Source organism: Cimex lectularius, unplaced genomic scaffold, assembly GCF_000648675.2.
Source record: "Cimex lectularius strain Harlan isolate CLEC.00 unplaced genomic scaffold, Clec_2.1 scaffold5, whole genome shotgun sequence".
Taxonomy (NCBI): Eukaryota; Metazoa; Arthropoda; class Insecta; order Hemiptera; family Cimicidae; genus Cimex; species Cimex lectularius.
In genome coordinates, this window is record NW_019392993.1 from 211,755 (window position 1) to 236,971 (window position 25,217).

Below are 25,217 nucleotides of genomic sequence, written 5' to 3' on the forward strand. Positions count from 1 at the left end.
ATGGAAATTATTTTTTTGTTTTTAAATTAATTAAGATATCATTTTAATTCCTGTTGAAATATTATTATTTTTGGATGTGAAAGAATTTATATTAATTAGCGTCAAGTTGTTTCTATTTTGGGGGTTTATTCTGGCTAAGGAATGTTAAAACTGGCAAAGAAATACTAAAAGTAAAATAATCAGATGTATAAATTAACATGTGATTTACCTGGTTAAATTCCAGTTTCTTTACAAATATTCAAAAAATGTATCTTCAGGCTTTTATTACGCACAAAATTTTGAGTTTAATTTGGAATCCATCTTCATCAGACGTATTTTAGACGATGTAATTGAGACCGTTATGTCCAACAATGAGTCCGTTCAAGATTCAGGAATCAAAGAGATAAGAGGCAAAAACCATTTGGGTTTGGACGTCGTCAGAAAGAAGGTCCTCAAAAAGAACACATACACAACTGTAAAATGTAAAGATACTCGGCCCATCTCTCGCGATTCGTATTCTCGTCTTTCCAAAGCATTGAGGGTCTTCTATAATACGTTGTCAGGAGATTGTTATGATCCGCTTTTTCATCCGAAGCAAGTGGTTCCCTGTAGTAAGACAGACAAGGATTCCGAATTGCTGAATTTTGACACTGGAAAAGGGGGTTGCGTTTCAGAAAAGTGTTACTTACTGTATAACTGCAGTAAAGGTTCGCTTCCTCATAATGAAAACGTGAATTATAATCTTTCCGTCGAATCGCAAAAGTCAAACGATTTCAAAAGCATCAAGAGAACGTTAGAGAAGCGGGCGAAAAATCTTTCTCTCTTGAACAAAGAATTGAAAAGTCGGTTGCACGGTGGTTTTTTGTCATTGGATCACGTCGTTAGGAGTCATACGGATATCATGGACAGACGTTATCCGCCTAAGCCGAAGGTAGCCGAAAAGAAAACCAGGAAACCAAAACGGTTAGTGAGAGACGTGACAAACCTTCACGAAGTTCATTTGCGGTCACAAGGGCCGTCGTTGACCGACATTCCTTCGGGCTATGTCGCAAGGCAAAACAGGACCACCAAAGTCAACATCGTGAAACCGGTGAACGTGGGGAACCGAGATTCTGACACCGCAGTCTTGGATTATCTGACGTCTGTCGAGCAACAATCCCCTCAGGAGAGACCCGGCGACCCCCGCAGCCGGAATTGCAGGAAGAGCAGACAGGACGAAGCCAGTTCGTCAGAGTCGAGCGATGAATCTGTCGACGGAAGACGCACGAAAAGGTTCATGAAGTCGGCCAACTGCAAAACGTTCCTCGGTGATCGGAGCTCCGGTCGGTTGAAGGTAAAATCCGCCACGCAACACGCAAGACAGCACAACTCGGAACAACCAGCCTGCGATACACGAAAACGTTGGAAGGACGAAGACATCGAGGCTGAAGATCCGAGTGAAACACCCAGAGCCTGCTTAGGCAAACGAGACTACATCGGCTCACCTATTTCGAGCAACTTCGCCGGAAGGCAGCCAGCTTTCGGCGAGCGTAGAGGAAGGACGTCCCCCCAGTACAGTCCTACCTCTAGGAAAACGAACGTTTACAGCCCGAACAATGGTTTCGTACGGCAACAGAAAGAACCCGATCGGCGGTACATCACCCGTTTATACAATAGAAACCAAGAAAACGGTTCGTCGGCTAGGACAAAAAGCGTGGAACGTAAGCTCGTCTGCAAGATGGTAAACGTCAAACCACCCGACGAAAGTGTCGATAAATGGAGCCAGACGTCTACCGAATCCGACCCGGACTCGGACGAGAGTAATTCGCTGAGGTTTGACGCGGTCGAAAGCATTACTCGCAAAGCTATCTCGAGAAAACCGATGTCAGGTGTTAAATGCGGCGACAAATCCAAGACCCGACTACAAGACAAAAGCAGGGTAAAAGTCGAATCCCGGTTCTCAGGTGTGCAGGCAAAAACGAGGAAACGATGTGATATCAAGAGCGACAAGTCAAAAACCAGCAGCAAGTGCACCGACAAACTTCTCAAGCGGTCTACTTTTCTGCCCAGTTACAAAGAAAAAATCAACGAAACCAGAACAAATGATGGTAACGAAATGGGCAAATCAGACGATGAACACTCAGCGGTAAACGAATCGCGGGAAGAATGTCGTGTCTCACCTCGTTTCGAAAGCTTTAGGACTTCGGGTTCTTCCTTCGGAGCTGTTAAAAAGAACAAGCAAACGCATCATGATTATGTTAAACACCAAAAAATAAAAACAACTGGCACTTCTTCGAAGGCAACAAGGTAAACGCTTTTTTAAACATATGATTTTCTATTTTTTATTATTTAATTGAATTAATAAAACAGTAATAATATGAGTTTTGGTATTGTTCCTGAACCATACCAGACTTGATCCTCGTCCCAACAGACATCAGGAGTTTCAGCACTGACTGGCTTCTTTCCCCACCGTCAGATCTGTCAGATTTGTATATATGTACTAATTGCTCTATGTGCATTTGTGTACAGTTAGCAATAAATAAATAATAATTTAATTTAAAATAAAGAGGAAGAATTCGCGAATTATCAGTCCATGTGTCATCGCGTAGTAAAACTAATCAAGTTTTAATAATATTAATAACCAATGTTTTCCAAATTATTGTGAATTGACAAAAAATCTTATATTGGTTCAATTAAATAAATAATTTGTCAACATGATTTATTGATCTGCGATAGTGTCATCATTGCTAATAACTATGTTTTTACAGCCTTACGTCCCCCTCGATTTCCTCGTACGCGAAACGCTTCAATCCAAGACCGTCGTTCAATTCGCAGCAATACCCGAACGAGAAAGTAATCCAGAAAGAATCCAAATTCAAAATCACGCCCAGCTATTTAGTATCGCTCGTGCGTAAAAGCAGTTCGACACGAAACGGTACGTACGTCGCGGAAAGCGAGTCGACCGTTTCATTATTAGAAGATACCCGCGCTAAACCATTGTTGAAAAACAATTTCTATGAAGAGGATAGTCGAGATTTGACCTATAGTAAAAAGCTGGCGATGATGAACGATAAAATGTCGTCATCTTGCGTGTGCAACTTGAACAAGCACATTTTCGGTACGGAACAAAAGGCCGACAACTGTTATTTTGGTTGTGGTGAAAATTACGAGAAGTACAACAGCCGGACGTCATCTCCCTTGATATCATGTCTCAAAAACCGAAGAAGCATGAACGACGATGGTTATTTTTTGAAGTGTAACTCCTTTTACAAAGACGAAAAGCCAGTAAAATGTTGCTGCAACGACCATTTGCTGCCTAATTTCGATAATACGAACAAGCGAAACGATAGCAAAGCGATTTCGGAAAAGTTCGACGTTGGAGGAAAGAATAATTTTCAACTTGAAATGGACGAAATAAATAAAAAACTCGAAATGACATTGAGCAGCCACTTTTTCAAACCGGAAAACTACAATTCGGATATATTAAAAATTTTAGACATATCCCAAGGGAATAACAACACAGACATGACGAGATCCAAGTTGAAGAACTTCAGAGCAGATATACCAGTATTGTCTGCTTTGACGACCGTCCAGGAAGACGCGCCTTTCGTAGATTTCCAGCGTGAAGAGAACCACGAAGTGGAAGAGGTATCGACCATAAACGAAGAAACTCACAGCCCGAACGTGAAATCCGCCGAAGAAAAAGAAGAAATAAAAGAAGAAGTAAAAGAAGAAGGAAAAAAAGAGGAAGATAAAGACCCACCCGAGGAAAACAAAGCTAAAGAAGTCGAAATTAAACATACAGACATTACAGAAAATGAAGGTCCTTCTGTAAGAGGTATGGAATGGAGATCGTCGGAGAAAGACAGAATAACGTCGTCAGAGGGAAAACCAGTGCTGCTTTACAACAAAGCAGGCTTCCCGTTAACAGACACAAAAGGTAGATGTTTAAAGAACAATTTAGGAGTGAAGATGTTACCGGCAAGCGATTTAAACGACGTCATCGCGAAGAAACTTCAAGTTTACGACGCTTTCAACTATCCACCTACGACGATCTCTTTTGATCCAACGAAACACCCTTGTCCGACACAAATGCACGACATCAGGATTTTCGACAAGGAGTACAACCCAAGAATATTGTACAACTCCCTCGGCTATCCGTTGTCGGACCGGGACGGTTTTCTGTTGAGGGACAATCTTGGAAATTATCTGGTCGTTCTTGACAACGAAGGCATACCGATGTGCTGTTCCAACGGCGAGCCCATTTACATGGAAGACGGAAAACTCTGGATCACCGAGAAGGATTCTTATGACGTTTTACGCCGGGGTAATGAAGATAGTACGTCCAAGCACAAAGACAAATCGAGGAGCGTGTCGATCAACAGTGAAGTCAGAAAAGTTATTTACGACGCTAAAAGGAAATCGTCCAAACTGGGTCCAGAGGTGTCTGAAAAGATCAACCTCGAAAAGTCCACAGCAAATTACTACAAGACTCACACGAGATCGAATTGGTCAAAAATGAAATCCAAGTCGAAAATCATCGACGATAGAAAAAAACGAGATAAACGGATCGTTTCAAGATGCAAAAGCGTCTGCAGGTTCAGGAAGAAGTCAGGCAGTGAAATTTCCTCCGACGACAACCAAAGTTCCAGTTTAAATTCGAAAATAGGAAAAATAAAGAAAAACAAAAGTATCAATTTTCAAAAATATCTGACTTTGAAGAAAAACTTTATGAATATAACATCGGCCATTAATAAATATGATTCCGTCGATGAACGGAGTATCAGTTCTAATGAAGATATTCGTATTTTGGAAGAAGAAGCTAAAAAAACGGCTAGATCGAATTCTCTGGAGTCTTTAAGCCACCACCTCGACCCGACCACTTGGAGGCGGCCCGAAGAGAATTCCGACACGGATTATACCGATTCAAAAATTACCAAAACCAAATCGAGCAACAGCTTGACAGAAAACCTCTCCAACGAAACGATAAAGAAAAAACATATCACTTCGAACATAAAATCAAGGATTAACCATTTGCTAGATGGCGAGACCAAAAGATCCACAGACGACAGCGAAATAATTACAAAAAATGAAGACAAATTCAAAACAAGCGAACATAACACATCCAGCACAACCGAGGTATGTTTGTTCAAATCACAGTTTAACTATAAAAAATTGACTAAATTCAAACCTAACTTTAAAATTTTGTGTAAACGAATGAAAAATATTGACGTCAAATACAATTTTAAATGTACATTGGGAACTTTTATATATTTACAATTTTATGGGTAAGTGTATAATATAAATACATCACTATAAACTTGTTTTTCATTAATTTATCCAAATTAATTTATAACCGTACTGATTTAAAACAAAAATTTTTTTTTGGCATGATAACCACATTTAACGAACAAACATTTTTTACATTTTAAGACGTTTTATCTCTAACTACATTAATCTTGTGTAAACTATATTAATCTTTATTACGACTAAGATTTTAGTAATTAATAAATAAAATAAATTTAAACGTCTTTTGTTTAAAAGGGAAGGCTATTGACGTGGAATCTTCGATTTTAATGCAAATTTTATCTGATCTAGGTCAAAAATATTAGAGGTGTGACTTAGGAGCAAAGCAATAAAAAAATCGGTTTTATGCCTTTGCGGTGCATGTATTTAATCAGTTGAATTATTATTTACGTAAGGTAAAAAAATAATTGATCAAAAATTATATGCAGGATTGCATTAAATGAGATTTGCTGTATAAAATGGTACAAAAACCAAAATAAGCTTCTTGTAAAGCAGGCCTAAAACATTTTATTGGAAAATTCAATTCAGATTTGTATTAAGCGCTATTTAAAGAACTTAAATACGAGCTTTTCATTGCAAAAAATAGACGTTTTTGGTCACGATTTAGCAGTTTGTGAAATTTTTTCTTTGATTTCTAAAATGTTCTACATAAAAACTCATAATCCCCTCTGTATTTGAGTTATTTGAGTTTGAGCTACGTAACTAGTATCTGTTGATGTTGAGTTTAATAAATTCACTAGTTTCGCGGTCCGCTTGACCAATTAATATCTTTCAATTAATTAAGGTTTTTAGTTGAGATAAAAAAGTTAGCGTCACGAGTGGGATTCGAACCCACGATCTTCGGCTAGATGGCTAAATACCGCTCAAGTGGTAGAGCAGCGGCGTATCTAGCCGAAGATTGTGAGTTCGAATCCCGCTCGTGACGCTGACTTTTTTGTCTCAACTAAAAACCTTAATTAGTTGAGCTTAATGTTTCCATATCCATCCTATGTCAACAATGTTTAGATTGTTTGTCATTTTAAGTGAGAAAAATACGGATGAAATTAATCAACAATTCTTCTTACGTTTTATTTTGTGTATTCAATTTTATTTATTTACGGAGTCTAAAATGATATCATTGCATGTTATGAGGTTCTGACCCCTGAAAAATTTCCCGATGGTCAGTAGAGTGATTTAAAATTTATCACCATTTTTTTAAATTTTCGGTTAAAAAAGAAGAAATTTGGAAGGCGAACAATTTTAGAATTTCTTCTTCCAACAAAAATTTGTATTTAGGGTTTTATTGGGGGCGCTAAAAAGGAATGTTAACTTTGTTTCTTGCAAAAAATAAATTAATTAAAAAAATATATAAAAAAATAAATAAATCCCTGCATCCCAACAAATCCCTAGATACATATTTTAAAAAAAGTTGTTTACCCAAAATTTGTTGCCTTGCATGTCAAAACGGGTGCGATTTTTTTTTGTAATTGGAAAATCTGTAATATTACAAAAAATCTACTGATAAAATAAATGATGACAAAAAAAATAACCCTGCGCCCCAACAAACCCTTGGAAAATATTTTTGAGGAAATAAAAAAAATATTTGTTTCCCCAAAATTTTTCGCATTTCGTGCCAAAACGCCTGCAATTCCAAAGCCTTTACTGATCTACATGAAATTTTACATTGATTGTAGAATGCTATAAACTACATCAAATGACGTAAATTTGGCCTCAGTAAATACACTAGAGTTGTACATTTAAATTAAACGGTGGAAGAGGTTGTGCTGATTTCATCGTTATTTATCTCCCTTTTAATGGATTGAAACAAAACAATGAAAAAATAAAGGGTTAAATTTTTCTAAATAATAAATTTTCTCTTGTCTGGGTTAATGTGTTAATCGAAGTATAGTTTACATAATGTTCCATTTTTATACGTCTTAAAATGTAAACAAGAACGGATTAGAATGTTTCATGATGCTTGAAACGCCCGAAATTCCGCCATCCGAAATAAAATGTCAGTGTTTTAAGCTTGCTTGTTTCTATTTGAAAAGTGAAACTCGTTTCAGAGTTCAAATCGTACGGTGACCGGGGAAGAAATCAATTTCAACATTTCATATGTAAACAGATTAAGGAAAGCGAGAGAGGAGCTAAACGAGGCTTTCGACCGTTTGGTGAACCGGAAAGCGATTTTCGACAAAGGCGCGACGACGGAGAGCTCTGCGCTGTCGGCCCCTGGAGGATCGAAGGAAAATGTGGAGAAGAAAGAATGATATCGTTTAATGATAAAGGTATTAGAGACGGTTTTGACTGGGATCGAATAGGACGCGTTGAAACAAGAAAATATTTTTAAAAATTGATTCAATAAATACATTGCATTTTTGTCGTCTTCTAAACATGTAAAATTGGAACTGTTTATTTCCTTAATCTAGAATATATTATTATATAGATATATCTCAACAATTATAATACATTAGTACGTTATTTTGACTGATACCGTTTTATCAAACGAACACATTTCAAAGATGGTAAATAAATTAATTCTATTGATTGTTTACCAATAATTAATAGTCCCTTGTGGTGCCCAATGTAATATTGTTTAAAAATATTCGACTGGCTAAAACCTTAGTTGACAATGAATTACGTCGAAAAAACTGAAATTTTTCTTACAAAATTGTCGATATTTTAAGACATTTTTGAATAAAAATATTTAAAGCCGCTGAAGATTTCAATTTATTTGTTACCTATAAAAGATCGTATACTATACAAATTTATGTTAATGATTATTTGGAGATAGTGAGAAGGTTTTAGAAAAATATTTTCTTTATCGTGCCAACGTTTCGATCTTTATTGAGATCATCTTCAGGGCCTGGGATTTATAAACAACGTTTAAATTTTACAAATACATGTAGGATGTGAAAAAAATGAATTTCTAGCATTGTATAAATTCATTTTTTTTCGATTAAAAATATGCATGGCGTTTTCATGAAAATTAAATTTAGAAAAAGTATGGAAAAATAAAAACCATTTTTCTACGTTGTGTGCAATTTCAATTTACTAAAAATAATAAATAATATAATAATTTATTAATTTAATAATAATTAATAATAGTTCAATCATGGCAGTATCCTCAAAACAGTCAAAACGCAATAATAGAACTAATAGAACGAATATATTAGGTAAAAACAGTGTATAAAACTCATTAAATTCACTAGTTTTGTGGTCCGCTTGACCAATTAATATCTTTCAATTAATTAAGGTTTTTAGTTGAGACAAAAAAGTCAGCGTCACGAGCAGGATTCGAACCCACGATCTTCGGCTAGATACGCCGATGCTCTACCACTTGAGCTATCGTAACCTCGATCCACTCGGACACTAACTTCCCATCTCAAACCCACCTTTTTTAATTTTCCCTCTTTTTTGCCGTTTTTCAATTCAAAAGGTGGGGTTGAGATAGGACGTTAGTGTCCGAGAGGATCGAAGTCATGATAGCTCAGGTGACTTTTTTATCGCAACCAAAAACCTTAATTAATCGAAAAGAATTTATTTGGTCAAGCGGACTACGAAACCTAATAAAATTTTCTAAAAAAGATAAAAAAAAGGGTATGTCCTTATGAACACTTATGAAATAAGGCAATTTTGGGTAAAATCCTCGAACATTTTGATGGAAAAGTCAATGCATGAACCACAATTGAATATTTCTAAAAAACATTGCTTTTGCCATTTGTTAATTTGTGCTACTATGTATTCGGAAGCGAGGCTTTTTTCACCGAAAATGTGGAAAATTTAATGTAATTTGCGAAATTAAACCCAGATTTGTATTTTAATGACGCTAATGTTGTGCAATGAGGATTTTATGTGAAAAAATGTGATTTTAGACTAAAATCACAAAAATGTCATCTCAGGAAAGAGTCAAGATAGAAACCTCGTTCCGGTGGCACTGAATTAAGTTTTATATAATTAATCTACCATGGCAGTATTGACATTTAACCCTGTAACACCCTGAATACATTGGAAAATCGCTATAGCCCTTACGTACCTGAACGGCGATCTGTCCCCGCTGCCCAAGACTAGGTCCGATGATATGCCAAAACAGTCTAGTACGTCAAGCCTTCTACAATTGAAAAGGTGCTCGACCGTTAGTCCATCTTTGCAAAATGGGCAAATTTACTGTCGATTTCTGGCCAGAAGGTGTCCGTGTGTTATTCTTGTATGACCTACAACCTAGTCATATCGGTATGGCTACTCTTTTCGATCCTCCTTGGCAGGGTTATTTCTATTTTACGAATTCAGCGGTTTTTCCATTCTCCTTTTACTGAATTTGAAATTAATAGTTCGCTATAAATATATTTTAAAAAGTCTGTACAAGTCTTTTCCAAGCTGTTATTAGTTTTAGTTTGACAATGGTAAAAATAGGTTGTATATTATCGAGGGTGGGATGGGCTGTAGACGTTGCCCCTATCCCGTATAGAGACATTTTCTAAAATGTCTACCGGCATTAACTGTTGGTTATAACTGTCTCTAATTTTATTGTCGCCTCTGAAAATTGGAAGCGAACGTCTTCCAATTAGAAAGCCCTCTCTTCCGTGATTGGGCATGGGACGGATCAGCGTTTTGAGAGACAGAGCCACCCTTTTCCAAGAATTCGCTGATTGACGGCGTCTAATTTGTCCGATCGGTAGCACCTGTGTGCCAAATCCGATACAAAAGCCCTAGGAACAAATTTCGTATAAGTCGACCGGACGGAATCACGCCCAAAAAACCTTCATCAGGGTGATTCATTCGGCTCAGTGCCGGGAAGATAAATTATTTTGCGGAGAGCGAAAAAGGGGATAGATCGGATAAATCGGCCTCTCAGGTGTGCCATATGACGGCGAGGGAAACACTAATCATTTTAATAACAACTTTACCGACGGTCAAAAAAAATCAAAGCCTCCACGTGCCCATCCCTTCATCCCTAATGGTCAGCTAAAGGACCTGTAATTTATTGATTTTTGCCTTTTGATTATTTCAAAGCTAAAAACCAATTAAACAAATTGAATTTAACGAAAAACTATAATTAATTCATTATAAGAAGAACCAAATTTTTTGATGATTTGAAAAATCACAATACAAATAATTAGGTACTACTACTCAAACAATTACTAATGGTTTGTTGTAGTAAAACTTTATAACCAACTAAAAACTTTAATTATATAAGATATTTAATATTGACATTTTTAAAACTACTACCACATCCTAGGTAAATAAAGAGGAAAGATCAAGATGGCAAAAGTAAAATAAGAAAAGGGGCCAAATAGTGAATTAGCAAAAGAGTCCGTTTATTGTAATCCGATGAGCAGTTGGATTTCAGGCGGTGGTCCAATTTCACACAGTGGTAAATGGTGACCAATTTCCCCGAGGGCGAACAAAAGTTTTTCCGAACGTTACAATGTTGACGGTGGTGGTGAGCATTGTGGGCCAAGAGCGACACCCCCGCAGGAAGACTCGTTAGAGGACAATGAAAAGTCCAGGGAGAATGGATTTCCTCCTCTTCCCGTCCAGGATAATCCTTTGCGGACCGGGGTGGACATTGTCCCGTGTTCTTATTCGGGCAGATGTATATCGGACGTTCCGATCCGGGCTGACACCCGCTATAATTTTATTCCAAACGTCAATGGGAACCGCTGCGAGGTTTAGACATGTGGAAGGTGAAATAAGCCGTTGATGTGCGTGGGAGATGGGTTGTACTTGTTAACGGCCAACTTTATGGGAAAAATAAAGGTTAACCGAAAAAAATAAATATATAAAAAATAAATAAATGTTTGTTATTCGAGCTAAAAAAGATGACTGTTTGAAGGATGATGATGATCAAGAATTTAGCCTTATAGCTGATTTTAAAAAAAAAAAGGTTAAAGGCTTATTACTAATTTTATCAGCATTTATGGACAAAAAATTTCTCTTAAAAAAAAAATCGTTTTATTTTGAGTGTTACAAGCTCGCCCATATTTCGTGGGAAAGTCAAATTTACAAATTTTGAATCTTTCCTGCAATTTTAGGCAAATAGGATAATACAGTATGTGAAGAAAATTCAAATAAAATAAACATCGGTAATTTTTTACGAACTTTCTGAGAAGATTTGTGTTTTTGGGGAAAGTGGTCAAAATCTTATGATGTTCTATCGTCAAATTAGAATTTTTGGGTGGATGGGCAAATAAATATTTGTCTAGACTAAATCCTGTTAATTTCGATTTGTCTGAGTGAGATCCATTAAACAGTACAATGGCGAAATATCAATACATTTTCATCGACTATGAAAAGTTTACAAAATAATGTAGAGGGCACAGAAAAAAGTTCTCTATTTTTATTTGTCGCTTTTATTATTCACTCTCTCGCCTGGTTCTTCTTGTGCTCTTTACATAGTTCTGTTTTCTATGAACTAATTAATTATGGTCAATTTCTCTATTTATCTCTCTCACTCTTTCTTTATTTCTTTTTCTTATGTACATACAATTTACATTGTTTTTCATTTATTGATTTTATATCTCCTTTTTAACTATCTGTTATCTATTCAACCATCCCTCTTTCTCTCATTTTCTCCGTTTCTCTTTGTAATCTATTTACAATTTGTTTCTTCATATCGATCCCAACCTCATATATGTCCATCTGTCTATATGACCTCTTTCTCTCTCACATTATGCTTTTTCTTCTCAATTTGCAATTTGAATTGATTTTCATTTATTGATTCAACTTGCCCACGTATTTATCCATCTATTAAACCATCTCTCTTTCTTTCATTTTATCCGTTTCTCTTTGTTATCTACAATTTATTTCTATTTATCGATCCCATCTTCTTATTTGCCCATCTGTCAATGTAACCAATCCCTCTTTCTCTCTCTCTCTCTCTCTCTCTCTCTCTCTCTCTCTCTCTCTCTCTCAATGTTTTCTTTTCTTGTCGATTTGCAATTTTAATTTATTTCTATCTATTGATTCATTTTGTCCACCTATTTATCTATCCGTCTATTAAACCATCTCTCTTTCTCTCATTTTCTCCGTTTCTCTTTGTTATCTATTTACAATTATTTCTTATATGTAACCATTTCCCTCCCCCCCCCTCTCTCTCTCCAACTATTTATCTACCTCCATCTATTCTTTGTCTATTAATAATCTTTGTGCTCTTTTCTGTCTTCTTCATTCTTTTATATCTATTTATTTGAAACTATTTCTCTCTCTCTCTCTCTCTCTCTCTCTCTCTCTCTCTCTCTTATCCTTAGTCACTCGTCATCTTTATTTTTTTTCAACTTATCAACTTGCCTTAATTTTTTCCTCGCTATTTCCCATTTCTTTCATCTCTCCCTCCCGTTATTTTCTGATTTTTATTTGTTTTATCTATGCATCTAGTCTCTCCTTTCTCGGTTTATCTGTATCTCTCTCTCTCTTTCTCTGGTTTTATCTCTCAGATACATCTATCTTCCGTGAGATTTCCTCCAGTGGCCTGCGATGTGACGGTTCAGAAATTTGGTCGTTATCATTTTGGTCTGCCTGTCCTCGCTGGGGCTGGTCTGTCAGATGCGTTACTATGTGAGATGCTTAATTTGCTGACAGGCACAGCGAAGATAGTGAAAACACAGCGTGAATAGACGGACCAAAATGGCAAATTACAAATCTACATATATCAGTCGCTCATTCACTCACTCTACACATTTTATATATCTATGTATTTTTGTAACTCTATCTCACGCTTTTACTCTCTCTCTCTCTCTCTCTCTCTCTCTCTCTCTCTCTCTCTCTCTCTCTCCCTCCTCTCCCCCTTCTCTACCCTTTTGTCTTTTTATCAAAGGAAGTATGTGTCTAATTATCAAAGTTTTTTCTAATTTGCCTTTCAGTTTACTTAAAGTTATTCTGGTGGGTAGCATTCTTGGTTGAAAAAAGGATTTGGGGAAGTCTTTTATTCTGAAAACCTGAAATGAAAAACCAAAATATTTAATTTTCTAGAAAAACTCGTTTATTTTTTTTTAAATTCGTTTTATTTAATGAATAGGTAGATGTAATCTTTTTATTTGACAATCAAACTTGCAATGGTTTTGATGTCAATGCTCAGTTTTAAAGTACACTTTTTTGTGTGGTAGAGTTAATTTTGACCATATTTTATCATAATTTTGAGTCAATTAGAAAAAAACTTTCTTCTGTAAAACTCTGTTATTTATTTTAATATATCGATGAGATCACAAGGGACACCTAACTTTTTTCATTGTGTGAATTGTAAAATGTTTTGATATCTGCAGTTTTTTGTACCACTTTGAAAGCTTTATTAAAAACGTGGCAGTCGCACGCCATGTTCCCTTCCCGCTATCAAAAACCACCCCTCGAAGTTTGGGGTGAGTTAACAAAGCTATTTTCCCCTCGAATAAAAAAAAAGCTAGGGGAGGAGATTCAGGAAGATAGGAAGGATGGAAAATGTCCATTATTCCTGAGGCCTCGCGCACGAGTCAGAGCCGGTAGGAAAGATAACTCATGAGGGGCGGCGAACGCAGATGGAGAGGAGGAAAATATAAAAAAAACTGGTGCGCGTGCTATTAGGAAGAGGCTTACATTAATATATCAACGTTTCCTCCATCTCCCCTAACAAAATTAGAGGCCTCTACCATCTTTCCAAAATTAAAAACACAAAAAAATTGTACTTCCAAGTTAGTCTAAGAACGGGGCTGTTAGACAGCTCATTTTGCATGTCGGAACGGGGATGTTAACATGAATTTTAAATTAATTATTTTCTCTTTGTCAATTTCGCTATTAGTTATTCTGAGTCTATCTCTTGTATTTTATTTTATTCTATCAGTTTTGTATGTACCGACTTTTATATATCTTTCTATGTGGTTTATAATCTGTATGTTTTCTGTAATTAGATAATTAGAGAGTAAAATGTTGATGGATCCAGCAAATATTCTTATTCTGTCACGAGTTCTTTCCTATTCTCTCCCTATTTATTGATCCAATTGATTCGTCTTTTATCCTTGTTTCAATCTCATTATTTACTATTAATAGATTTTTTCTCTCTCTCCCTTTCTCACTCTCTCTCTCTCTCTCTCTGTCTGTCTATCTATCTATATATTTACCAATCATTCTATCTATTTATCTATCTCTCTATTTATCTTTCGTTCTATCTATTTGCCTCTCTCTCTCTCTCTCTCTCTCTCTCTCTCAGTCTGTCTGTCTCTCTCTCTCTCTCTCTCTCTCTCTCTCTCTCTCTCTCTCTCTTTCTATCTATTTATCTATCTGCATAATTCTCTCTATTGTCTATCGATCTACATAATTATCTTTATATAGATAATATCTATCTATTGATCTATCCATTTCCCTCTCTCNCTCTCTCTCTCTCTCTCTCTCTCTCTCTCTCTCTCTCTCTCTCTCTCCCAACTTATTGATCCAATTGATTCGTCTTTTATCCTTGTTTCAATCTCATTATTTACTATTAATAGATATTATTTTTTCTCTCTGCCTTTCTCTCTCGCTCTCTCTCTCTCACTCTCTCTCTCTCTCTAACTACCTATATATCGATTTATATAATTATCTTTTTATCTATTTAACTATCTATTGATATACCCATTTATCTCTCTCTCTCTCTCTCTCTCTCTCTCTCTCTCTCTCTCTCTCTCTCTATCTCTCTATCTATCTATCTTTCTATCTACCTATCTATCTTTCTTTCTTTCTTTCTCTAAATATCTCTCTTTTTTAGCTGATCCAAATTACCCGTTTTTCCTTGTTTAATTTTCATTATTTTCATTTTCTTTAATCTTCTCTTTTTTATTCTTTCTTAATCATCTTTTCATATACAGACTTTCTGTCACTGGCTCTTTTTTTTACCAGTCTCTCGTTATCTTTTGAGGTATCTAAATCAATTGTTTTTTGTTTGTACTTTTGATCAGTCTCCCTCACTCTCTCTAAATTTTTTTAAACTCTATTTCCTTTATTCACACCCACCCTTTCATAAACACTGTCACTCTCTTTCTCTATCGCAATCACATTGTCTAACGCGATAAAAGGTGAAAGACAAACACTATTTTTTTTTTGACCCGTCTTTACTTTTGTTTAAATAAATGGAAGATGTGGCGTTCGGGGTCGTAATATCTGGGTAAAAAAAGAGAGACACAGGGGTCGCTTCTTGTTTGTTCAGTATCGCCCATATCCGTCCTCACATCGCTCCGCCAGTTTTTACAGCTAGCCGGATGGCAAAAACCCACGGCCGGGTCATAGGATCATTTGTGAACCGCGTGAAAATAACAGTTTTAAGGAACTTAAAAAGTTCGGCGCCCAATAGAACTGAGCCTTGCGCGTAGGTTTTTTTGTATGTGTTATGTCTTTAAATCTTCATTAATTATAACAATGATACGAATAATTGTTTATTTTTTTGTGTATTTATATTGTTTATTGATTTTTCTGAATAAACCAGAAATGATTCTGGATCGGATGGTTTCCGGAAGGGCCTGGATTTTGAAAAGTTAACACAACATCCGCGTTGCGACCGTTGAAAGCCTTCGGTGGACACATGAGGCAAAAATTACAGCACAGGTGTGGAGCACACGACAAAATGGCTGCACCCCATTCCGGTATTTATAGCGGGAGGGTTAGGGGTGGAACCCTCACTTAATTTTTTTTTATTTCCCCCAAAAACTCCCCTAAAGAGGCGGGAGACAGAAAGAGGAGAGCGGAACACGTGCTGTGCCGGGCTTTCCACTAAAGTATCGAATTCTCTTCCCCTCTTTAATTTTTTCCACAACGTCTATTTGCCTCACAAGGTTTACGAGTGTATTAGGGTGCAAGTAAAAATCAACGGGGCGTTTTTTTCCTTCCGATCTCTCTATTTTTTTGTATGGTCGTGTGTTAGCACTTTTGTTATATTGTGAAGTAATTTGTTTCCCACGAGTCGAATTTTCTCACTCCTCTCAAAATGTATGAAGTGTTACTTTACGAAATACACCAAATTAGTAAATAAATAGACCGTCCGAATTTTGTGTATTTTGAGGCAAAGAAATAACACCAACATTTAAAGCAACCTTGTATATTATTTTTAAAAGGACAATAACTTCAGCGATGTCAGATCGACTTTTGTCTGGTCTGATCAAATCGCTACAGCCTGAACTCGTTGGTATTCTGGTGCCAGACAGCTTAAAAGACCAGTTCGATAGAACAACATCCGATGCCTGGAAGTAATCTACAAAAAGGCTTTCAATTAATCCCGATAGAGAAAAAAAATCCACTTGGAACTGGGACACATTGAAATGGATAAAGCTTTCGTAACTCTGCTTGCGTTTTTTAATTATGTATAAAGTCAACGATCTTTTGTAATGGAAGTATGTGCTCAGATTTGATAAACATTTGTCCCTGATAGTTATGTATTCGTAATTTTCGTTGTTGAAATTTCTAAGTTAGTTATATGTTCCCCTATAGTGAGTGTGACCGACATTTTAAATTAGGTATACATGAATTCAGATCCAACTTTTCCTTATATAGTGGTGACTTTTTACTATATATAAAAAATAAATCGTCCGATTGACCAATTAACTTTTCAATTAATTAATATTTATGAAAGGTATTGGTTGAGATAAAAAAATCAGTGTCACGAGCGAGATTCGAACCCACGCCGCTACTCTACCATTTGAGCTATCGTGACTTCGATCCGTTCGGACACTAACTTCCCATTTCAACCTCACCTCTCACCCCTCACCTAGCAGACAAAACTTTTTCTTCCATCCGAAAGCATAAGGTTAAATAACATCTTACAAAATCCTGTTGGATCATGAGTTTCTTAATTTTTTACCGAGTCGTGAAGAAATTGGACTGTCTAAGTCATTATTTGCCCAAATAGAAGTTCAAAAAGGGTAGTGTCTCTCACTTTCCTCTTGGGTAGGGCGAATTGGTCTTTGCGTCAAGGTGCTTTAGTCATAAAATGGGATAAGGGTTTTAAACTAATCTAGGGACAAGTATATTGAGCTCTTTTAAATTTTGATGAAATTCTCTTTACCCCAGCCTATATGAATCACTGCACCAAAAGCTAATACTGTCAACAGTTCAAAATAATTTAGAATGAATCAATTCTAAATCAAGCTAGTTAATAGGAAGTTTTCCTCTATGAAATATCCTAGCAGTTAGATGTAATTTATACTAAAACGTTTGTTTTTTTATCAATTAATTAATATTTATTAAAGATATTGGTTGAGATAAAAAAGTCAGTGTCACATGATCGACAACTCTCGATAATTGAGTTGTCGTGCTTAATCCCGGACGGAACCCATGTTGGCACTCTGAAATTATGGACTGGAGAAGAGGTGACGGTTTATATTGTTTATATTATGATATACATATATATATATATACATATANTATATATATATAGAGAGAGAGAGAGAGAGAGAGAACAATAATAAGTAGTCATAGACATAAAATAGAGATAAATAAGTAAATACATAATAAACCATTCTAACCTTTTAGAAAAAAGGAGTATAAACTTTTCTCTGGCAGATAAACATTCAAACTAGAGTAAAATAACTTATATCAATTTTATTATCAAAAAAATTACAAACTATTAAAACATCTAGTGACTAATAAACTATTTAATACTAATGACTGTCTACGTCTAATCGTGTACGAAATGTGAAATGTGATCCCAAAATTGCTCCGCACTTTATGACTGTCCTCCATTTGCTTCATCAAGTTTTATTTTTTTAGGGTGGATTTTGGTCAAGCCTTCCGTATCAAGAGTTGAACTCGCGAGGAAACAGAAGACAACGATGATTTCCTCGATATTGCTGGGGTTGAAAATGAAGTCCACATGTCCAGAAGATGAGTGCAGCTCGAGGGTAATCTTCTGTGTCCTTTTGCTAGTCTAAATAGTTGTGGAGTTGACACGCGTGACATGAGACAGTTAAACCGTATAAATAAGCATTAATAGCAGAAAATCCGAGGTTTTCCCATTTTTACGAAGATTACTGCTTTGATTTCAATGCCAAAATGATTTATAAAAAACAGAACTATTGAAGATTATCGTGAATCGATACCACATGACAAGAAAAAAAGAAAAGATTTTCAGTTTTTGATTCTTGTGAAATAAATTGTTGGAGTTTTTCCGCAATATATACGTACAGGTTTCTCAGGCCCTAGGTAACTCATTTTTTAAATTAATATTTTTATTGTTACTTATCATGTGGTTGAGCATCGTATGAGCGCATTGAACACCTTTGTCTACAAAATCTTTCGAAATTCTCAGATGCTGCGTAGAAAAAAGTTGGAACAAAAAGCCTATTTTGGAATCAAAATTTGACATTAAATCAAAATTTCTATTTATTTTTCTATTTATATTTTTGCGGTCAAAATCTTAATTAAACCGTACTAAATGCGTGTGCAAAGTTTGAAAAACTTCGATTTTTGAGATATAACAGATACAAGGAATCAAATTTTCCAATATAGTGACCTCCCTTAAAAAAACATACATACCAAAAACAAAACTAAATAAAAAGCGTAAAAATAATGTAATTTCCTTGATTGAACAGTGTAGATTCATTGCGGACGTGGTGTTAGAAAGGGATACTTTTCAACCCACTATTAACCTCTATATACGTTGTCCATTTAATAAAGCCAGAATAAAGGGAGAAAATAATGTAAATAATATAGTTTAATATAATCTGTTTGTTAAAATATCGTAAAGTCGTTGGATTGGTATATTAGTAAATTAATGGAAAAATGGCGAAAACGTTTTACTCAATAATACTAGATAAGTAGACAATTGATGAAATATGCATGGGTTATAATGGAACTACATCTACTATCACAGTACAGAGAGAGAGAGTGAGAGAGAGAGAGAGAGAGAGAGAGAGAGAGAGAGAGAGAGAAAGAGAAAGAGAGAGAGAATGAAAAAGAAACAAAAGTGAAAAACAAGTTATTCAAGTCACTAGAGGTAGACAAATAGAGATAATGCAGGTTCATAAAACACGGATAATTAAATACGCAATAAAAACTGAAAAATCAAGAAAATGACGAAGAGAGATAAAAAAGAAAAAGTGAGGAGTGAAAAATGAAAATTAAACAAAAAAAGAAATGGAGAATGAGCAATAAATGGATGGATAAAGAGAGAAAGAAGGGTGAGAAACCTGAAAGAGATCAGAGAAACCAAAATAAGTAGGGTTGATAATAGTAAAAAATAAATTGAAAATTTGTAGTAAAGTTGTTAAAAGAAAAAGAGAAGGTGAAGGAGAGAAAATGAGATTGATAGATAGATTGATAGAGAAAGAGAGAGAGGGCGAGAGAGAGGGTGACAGAGAGGGAGAGGGAAAGAGATCAGAGAAAGTGGGGTTGATAATAGATAAACGATATACTGAAAGGGTGACAAGGAATGTTAAATTATAACTAGTGCAAAGCAAAAATAAAATGAAAATTTGTAGTAAAGTTGTTAAAAGAAAAGGAAAGGGTGAAGGGGAGAGAGTGAGATAGATAGAGAGAGAGGAGAGAGAGAGAGAGAGAGTGTGAGAGAGAGAGGAGAGAGAGAGAGAGAGAGAGAGAGTCGTTTCTATACTTACGTGCGAGCCTCATGAAACTATGCTTAAAAGGCCAAATTTATATTTCTAATTTGCTTTCAAGGCAAGCAGATAAGTTATCTTTATATGATAACCTAAAAAGTTAATACGATATAGAATAATTTAAACTTTACTTTTGTATTTGTCGTTGAATAGCTTTTTATTAGTTGTAAATATTTTAACTGTTCCAAACGTAATAACGTGATATAAAAGATTTCTCTTTTTGAGCAGTAGGTGCAAAAGATTGGAAAAGTGTGAATAATTCAAGGAATAAAAGATGTATTTAAAAGTACCCGACAGACTTGGCTGTTGATGGAAATAATTATTTAATTCAGAGATTTTTTAATGATTTAAAATATTAATATTTTATATTAATTATTGCTTATTGATGGTATTCGATGAAGTTGAATTTAAATTGTTGAATTTAAACTTATAATAAAAGTAACATTTCAAAAGGGCCCCCCTCGGAATCTGTGTACTTTCCTGAATCTTGTAAGGTATCGGGGGATAAAGTGTAAGAAACTGTGGTATATCCGTTAGGATGATAAACTGACCTGAGGCAGCTGCTAACCAGGTGTGCCGTTGGTCACCCAGTCGGACATTAGACCACCGAACTTTTTTGCCCTTTTTTCCTCCCTTTTGGAGTTTTTCAGCAGTAGCGGCCACTTAAGTTCGAGTCAACTTAGATGGCTGTCTAAATCTTCCTGCCACAATGAACGACCCCCGACGACAAGCTGCTACCGATTTTTCATTGTGCTTTTCGCCTGGTTAGAGAATTCGGCGGAAGTTTTCTCTTTGACGAACGTCAAAACATACGTGGGCCGGGCACCGATGCCGTGTTTGAGAAACAAGATATGAAAATAATATTGATTGATATTTCAAAAGGATTTCTAAGTGTGAGCAGTCGTGTGTGAAACTACCAAATGTTACATTAAGCAATCATCAATGTTCTAGATGAAATAATTTTCGAGTCTAAGCTGATAGCTGACAATAGTGATGATTTGGCAAGTTCGTATATTTGGAAAAATTATAAAAATAAATTGATTAAATAGGTCAATTTACTCTTCACAAAAAATTTACTGATTAACAGGAAATCACATTCAAAATTAGGGTGGTCATTTCAATAATTTGTATTATTTGTAAAAAACAGCGAGTGTAGACGCACCCAGTAAGTGGCCGAAGTTTATTCTGCATGGATTTCGAGTATTATATATATGTCAATTTTTTTACGTAGGAGAAGAAAATGATATGTCGGATCGTATGCAATGATATAGAAATATAATAAATTACAAAAAACAAAAGATGATACCAATAAAGTAGGCCAAAAACTTTATTTAAAACCAATCACATTCCTTTTAAGCATCGAAGGCCCTTAAATACCAATTTTTATAGCAAACAAGAATTAGACATTTTTGAGCTGGACGGGGTCAATTTTTCTTCTACAATGTCCACCGTACAATTTAAAAATTCATAACTCCTCTATATTTCATCCAAATTTAAGGTTATTACAACCGTTAAAAGCTTCTTTCAGCTTATATCAACAATATTTAGATTTTATGTCATTGTAAGTGAGAAAAGTTAGAACGAAATCAGCAAAAAAACCTCAAACGATTTATTTTACATCTCCAATTCTAACTTATTTATTGAAACCAAGTTTACGTTATTAAGTTGAGTTTTATGCTAAAGAGTTTCCTTCCTCTTAAAGTTTCCTGTTCATCATTGTTGTAGTTTGAAAGCACCCTTTTTTGACATCACTTATCACCAATATCCCCCTCAGAGCCACTATACAGAAGAGGGTGTCCTGCAAGGCGACATTCTTGGTACCATCCTTTATTCAGTACAGACTGCTTATACTATACAGTACTCCTTCATATAAAAATATATTTTCAAGCAAACCCAGACGCTTCAGAACCTCCAGGGCTATTTTTCCCGTTTGAACAATGGTTCAAGAATCACCAGTGGATCACTCAACGACACAAAACAACAAATAACCTTTACCTTCCAAAGTTGATTCGTTTCAAAATGATATTTTTTTGAATATATGGAAAGCGAAAAAATTGAGTTTTTTTGTTTCTGAAAATAAATTAATTACTGTATAATAAATGAAGGACTGAAAGATGAATTTGATAATTTTATCATATTGATTACCATTTTAAATAACCACAAATGACATTCTGAATGTTGCACCTATAAAATGGGCCGAATTAATACATACAGCTGTATTTTAAGTTTTTTTTTTCTTATCAATGTTTAGGAATGTTGGTGCTAGTTGGCCTGCGAGAAGATGAACTCAAATGCGTTTTGGCTTCACGCCATCTTCTATGTGAAACTTTGTTCCCGAATGAAACGAAAGCCTGCAAACACCATAAGGCGACTTTACGTTTTAAAAATATTTTTAAAATATGTATAAATGTTTTTTTTCTGTTCTCCTCGAGAAAATATTAGCTGTCGTAAAGTAACTTCAGATTTTCCGGCATTTCGCCATCATCGATTATTTTTATTAGCACTTTTTCTTTACATTTATAACAACTGTCCGTTGCATTTGTTCGGTCCTATCTTTGATGGATTCTTTTCTTATAGTGTTCTTAACTCCGCTTTATTTTAACACCATGTACGGTTAATGGAGTGTATTATGCCAGTAATTTAGTGCACATTTTTTGGTCTTATTAATGTTTTTCTCATGTTTTTCATTTGTTGTTTTTATTGCGGTTTTTATTCCTCAGTTATTTAATAGGTTTGTTAGTTGGTACGTCGCTTTGAGGCGTCGTTTTGTTTATGTCCTTTCTTTATTAGCTTTCCTGATTGTGTCTACGTTATAGCCGTTGTTGTATCTGATGGTTTAGTTTTCTTTTTTAAGACAATGATTTCATAAACTTATTTCCAGTTTCCATTATTTATTTATACTATTTCCATTAGTTTTCCATTATTTTTTAAGTGGATTTAAGTGATTAGGCGTACTAATTGAGACCTGGCAGGGATGTAATTTTTTAAAATCGTTAAATGTACTTTTTATCGTTGTTCGTGTAGTTTTGGTAATCCATCATGAGTTTTCTTTCACTTTGAATGCATTCGTAAGATGATTTCTGTCGTCATTAACTTTTTAATTTTCTTACATCAGATTTATTTAATTTCTATGTGTTTAGTCTCTCTCTCCCTCCCTCACACACACTCACACAACACACACACACACACACACACACACACACACACTGTCTCTTTGTCTTTCACTGCCTCTCTTCCTATTTTCTCTATTTTGTGAAATAGTTTTGTTATACGCTATATTTTTTTATTTCTGTAAATATTTTAAAGGGAAACAACCAATTCCATAACGATGATAAATTATCTCTTGAGGTAGAATCATTTCACCTAGTTCCAAGAAAATTAAACGATTTAGAAGTGAGCTATCAGGATTTTCCCAGATCAAAAACAAAAATGGCAAGGAGAAAAAAATAACACTTTTCTATGATGGATCATTACAAAATTCTCTCCTAAATTACATTCCTGATAAGCAAATCATTGAAAACAATCTCACAGAATCGACTTGTTGTTTACAATAAAGAATTTCTATAAAAATGAATTGTATTAGTTTTTATATTATTTTTATATCTGAAATTATTTTTTTTCAAATGTTCGCATAGATTTGAGTCAATGCTTGGCCCTCAATCAGATCATTTCGTTTGTTCGTTTAAAAACAGCCCTTTTTTTAATGTGTATAAATATAAATTTGAACAGGATAATAAAGATTTGTCAGTTTTTCCAGACGGCAGGTGCCTCGTCGGCCGGACAGGGAGAAAAAGAGGTGGTTTTTCAAGTCCATGGGATAAAGTACACAATCTAGATGCCATCTTTTCGCCCGTTTACCCAGGTGAGTCTACGCGTGCTCTATCTTATCTAGGACCTGCCTAAACGTCTCATTCTTGCAAGATACTTTTTTTTCTCTCTTCGGCCTTTGTGTTGTGTTTTTTTTTCCATTCGAAAGGAAAGAAAATTCCTCGGTCGGATTGTATAACGTGATCTTATTTGTGGATTTCGAGTCGAATTTCAGTTTAATGACTGGCGGTTTTTCCTTCATTCTTTACCTAAAAAACATAAAAGAATCTAAAAAATGAAAGGCGGTGATGAAAGTGAAAACATTGAAAAAAATTAAAAAAACATATTCATTTCATCATCGAAAACCCTCATTGTTGAGCAGCTGACTAACCAATTTATGAACATCTATCTAATCCAAGACAAGCCATTTTTAAATTCAAACAAAAACCTTTAGGTAAAAATAAAGAAACAACATAAAACCAAAATTTGATCAATAGAAATCGAATTGAGTGGATCTCAAAATGTTTATATCCAACAAAACGACAAAACAAAGTGAATATTTTCATGCTGTAATCAGAAAATTGTAATAAAAGGAAATAATATTTAAATCAATTTATGCACAAGAAATTTATGTTCATCCTAACAAAATTATTAATTGTGTATACAGACATTGAAGTCAGTGAAGGAAACTTGATCGTCTCACTGGTTTCATTGCACCATATTCAGTGGTTTGACTGTGCGTTATTTGGTCAATCCTGTCTTCTTTACAAGTACCAACACTTTGAAAGAATGTGCCATCACTTGAAGTATACTTTATGCTGGGATCAAAGCTAGGGGTTGTAGTGTGAGCCTCAGATCATCGTGGTTGGTATTCTCGCAGTTTCCAGGAATAACGTCATTTTCTGGATTTCAGTAATATCTGTGGGTGTTTTTCAATCATTCGTGTCTTCTTTGGAAGTACCAACAAAACCAATGTGATATCACTAGAGTACTTAGTACACTTTGTCCTAAGATCTGAGACGATGAACCTGTAGTTTGAAACATCATAGTGGTCTACTATTCTTTCTTTGCCCAGCATTAACGTCATCTTCATTGGTCTGGCTGTTTTTTTTTCGCATTCGTGCCCTTTCTGTACGTTCTAAATACAAAATACAGTCAAATTATTATTGGTAAAGCTTTAGGGGTAAGGTCAGTGCGGTATTGAGACGTTTTACTGAACCACCTTCAGTCGTTGTTCTCGTTGTCTTCAGGGTATAATTTGATCAGTTTTTATATGTTTCAAATCTGGAAAGTGCAAAATATGATAAGGGTTTGAATTTACAGGTAATAGCGTAAGATCATCGTGGTCTGCCTAGTCTCGCTGATTTCGGCATTGCGCCATCTTCAGTGTTTTGTCTGTGTGTTGTTTAGCTTGTCGTACCTTCTTCATAAGTGCCAAATATCACGAAGCAGTATCACTTTAGGTATATTTTATGTTGATATGTAAGCGAGGTGTTGAACCTATAACTTGACAGCCTCAGATCATCGTGATTTCTGTTTCTAGGATTCTCATCTTCCTTAACTTAACAGTGTTCTGTGTTTTTTTGTCATTTGCGTTCTTTCTATATATTCCTAAATACGAAA

At 35.2% G+C, this 25,217-nt stretch overlaps 1 protein-coding gene across 2 annotated transcripts; it reads left to right on the top strand.

Annotated features, from left to right (window-relative positions):
• Positions 1 to 171: 171 nt before the first annotated feature.
• Positions 172 to 7,623, top strand: LOC106664905. 2 transcript variants are annotated; one of them, XM_014390978.2, is made up of 3 exons: positions 172 to 2,265; positions 2,727 to 5,097; positions 7,370 to 7,623. In XM_014390978.2, the coding sequence occupies exons 1-3, from the start codon at positions 341 to 343 to the stop codon at positions 7,592 to 7,594; spliced, it is 4,521 nt and encodes a 1,506-aa protein (XP_014246464.1). In that variant the 5' UTR covers positions 172 to 340; the 3' UTR covers positions 7,595 to 7,623. The 2 variants fall into 2 exon arrangements, with proteins under 2 accessions (XP_014246464.1, XP_014246465.1); XM_014390979.2 differs by having other exon boundaries at positions 7,311 to 7,614.
• Positions 7,624 to 25,217: the final 17,594 nt, after the last annotated feature.

Excerpts from the sequence above, each read along its gene's own strand:
- LOC106664905 (XM_014390978.2), top strand. The coding sequence starts at position 341 with ATGTCCAACAATGAGTCCGTTCAAGATTCAGGAATCAAAGAGATAAGA. Across the intron at positions 2,266-2,726 it reads ACTTCTTCGAAGGCAACAAG|CCTTACGTCCCCCTCGATTT; the intron begins GTAAACGCTTTT and ends ATGTTTTTACAG. Across the intron at positions 5,098-7,369 it reads ACACATCCAGCACAACCGAG|ATTAAGGAAAGCGAGAGAGG; the intron begins GTATGTTTGTTC and ends ATATGTAAACAG.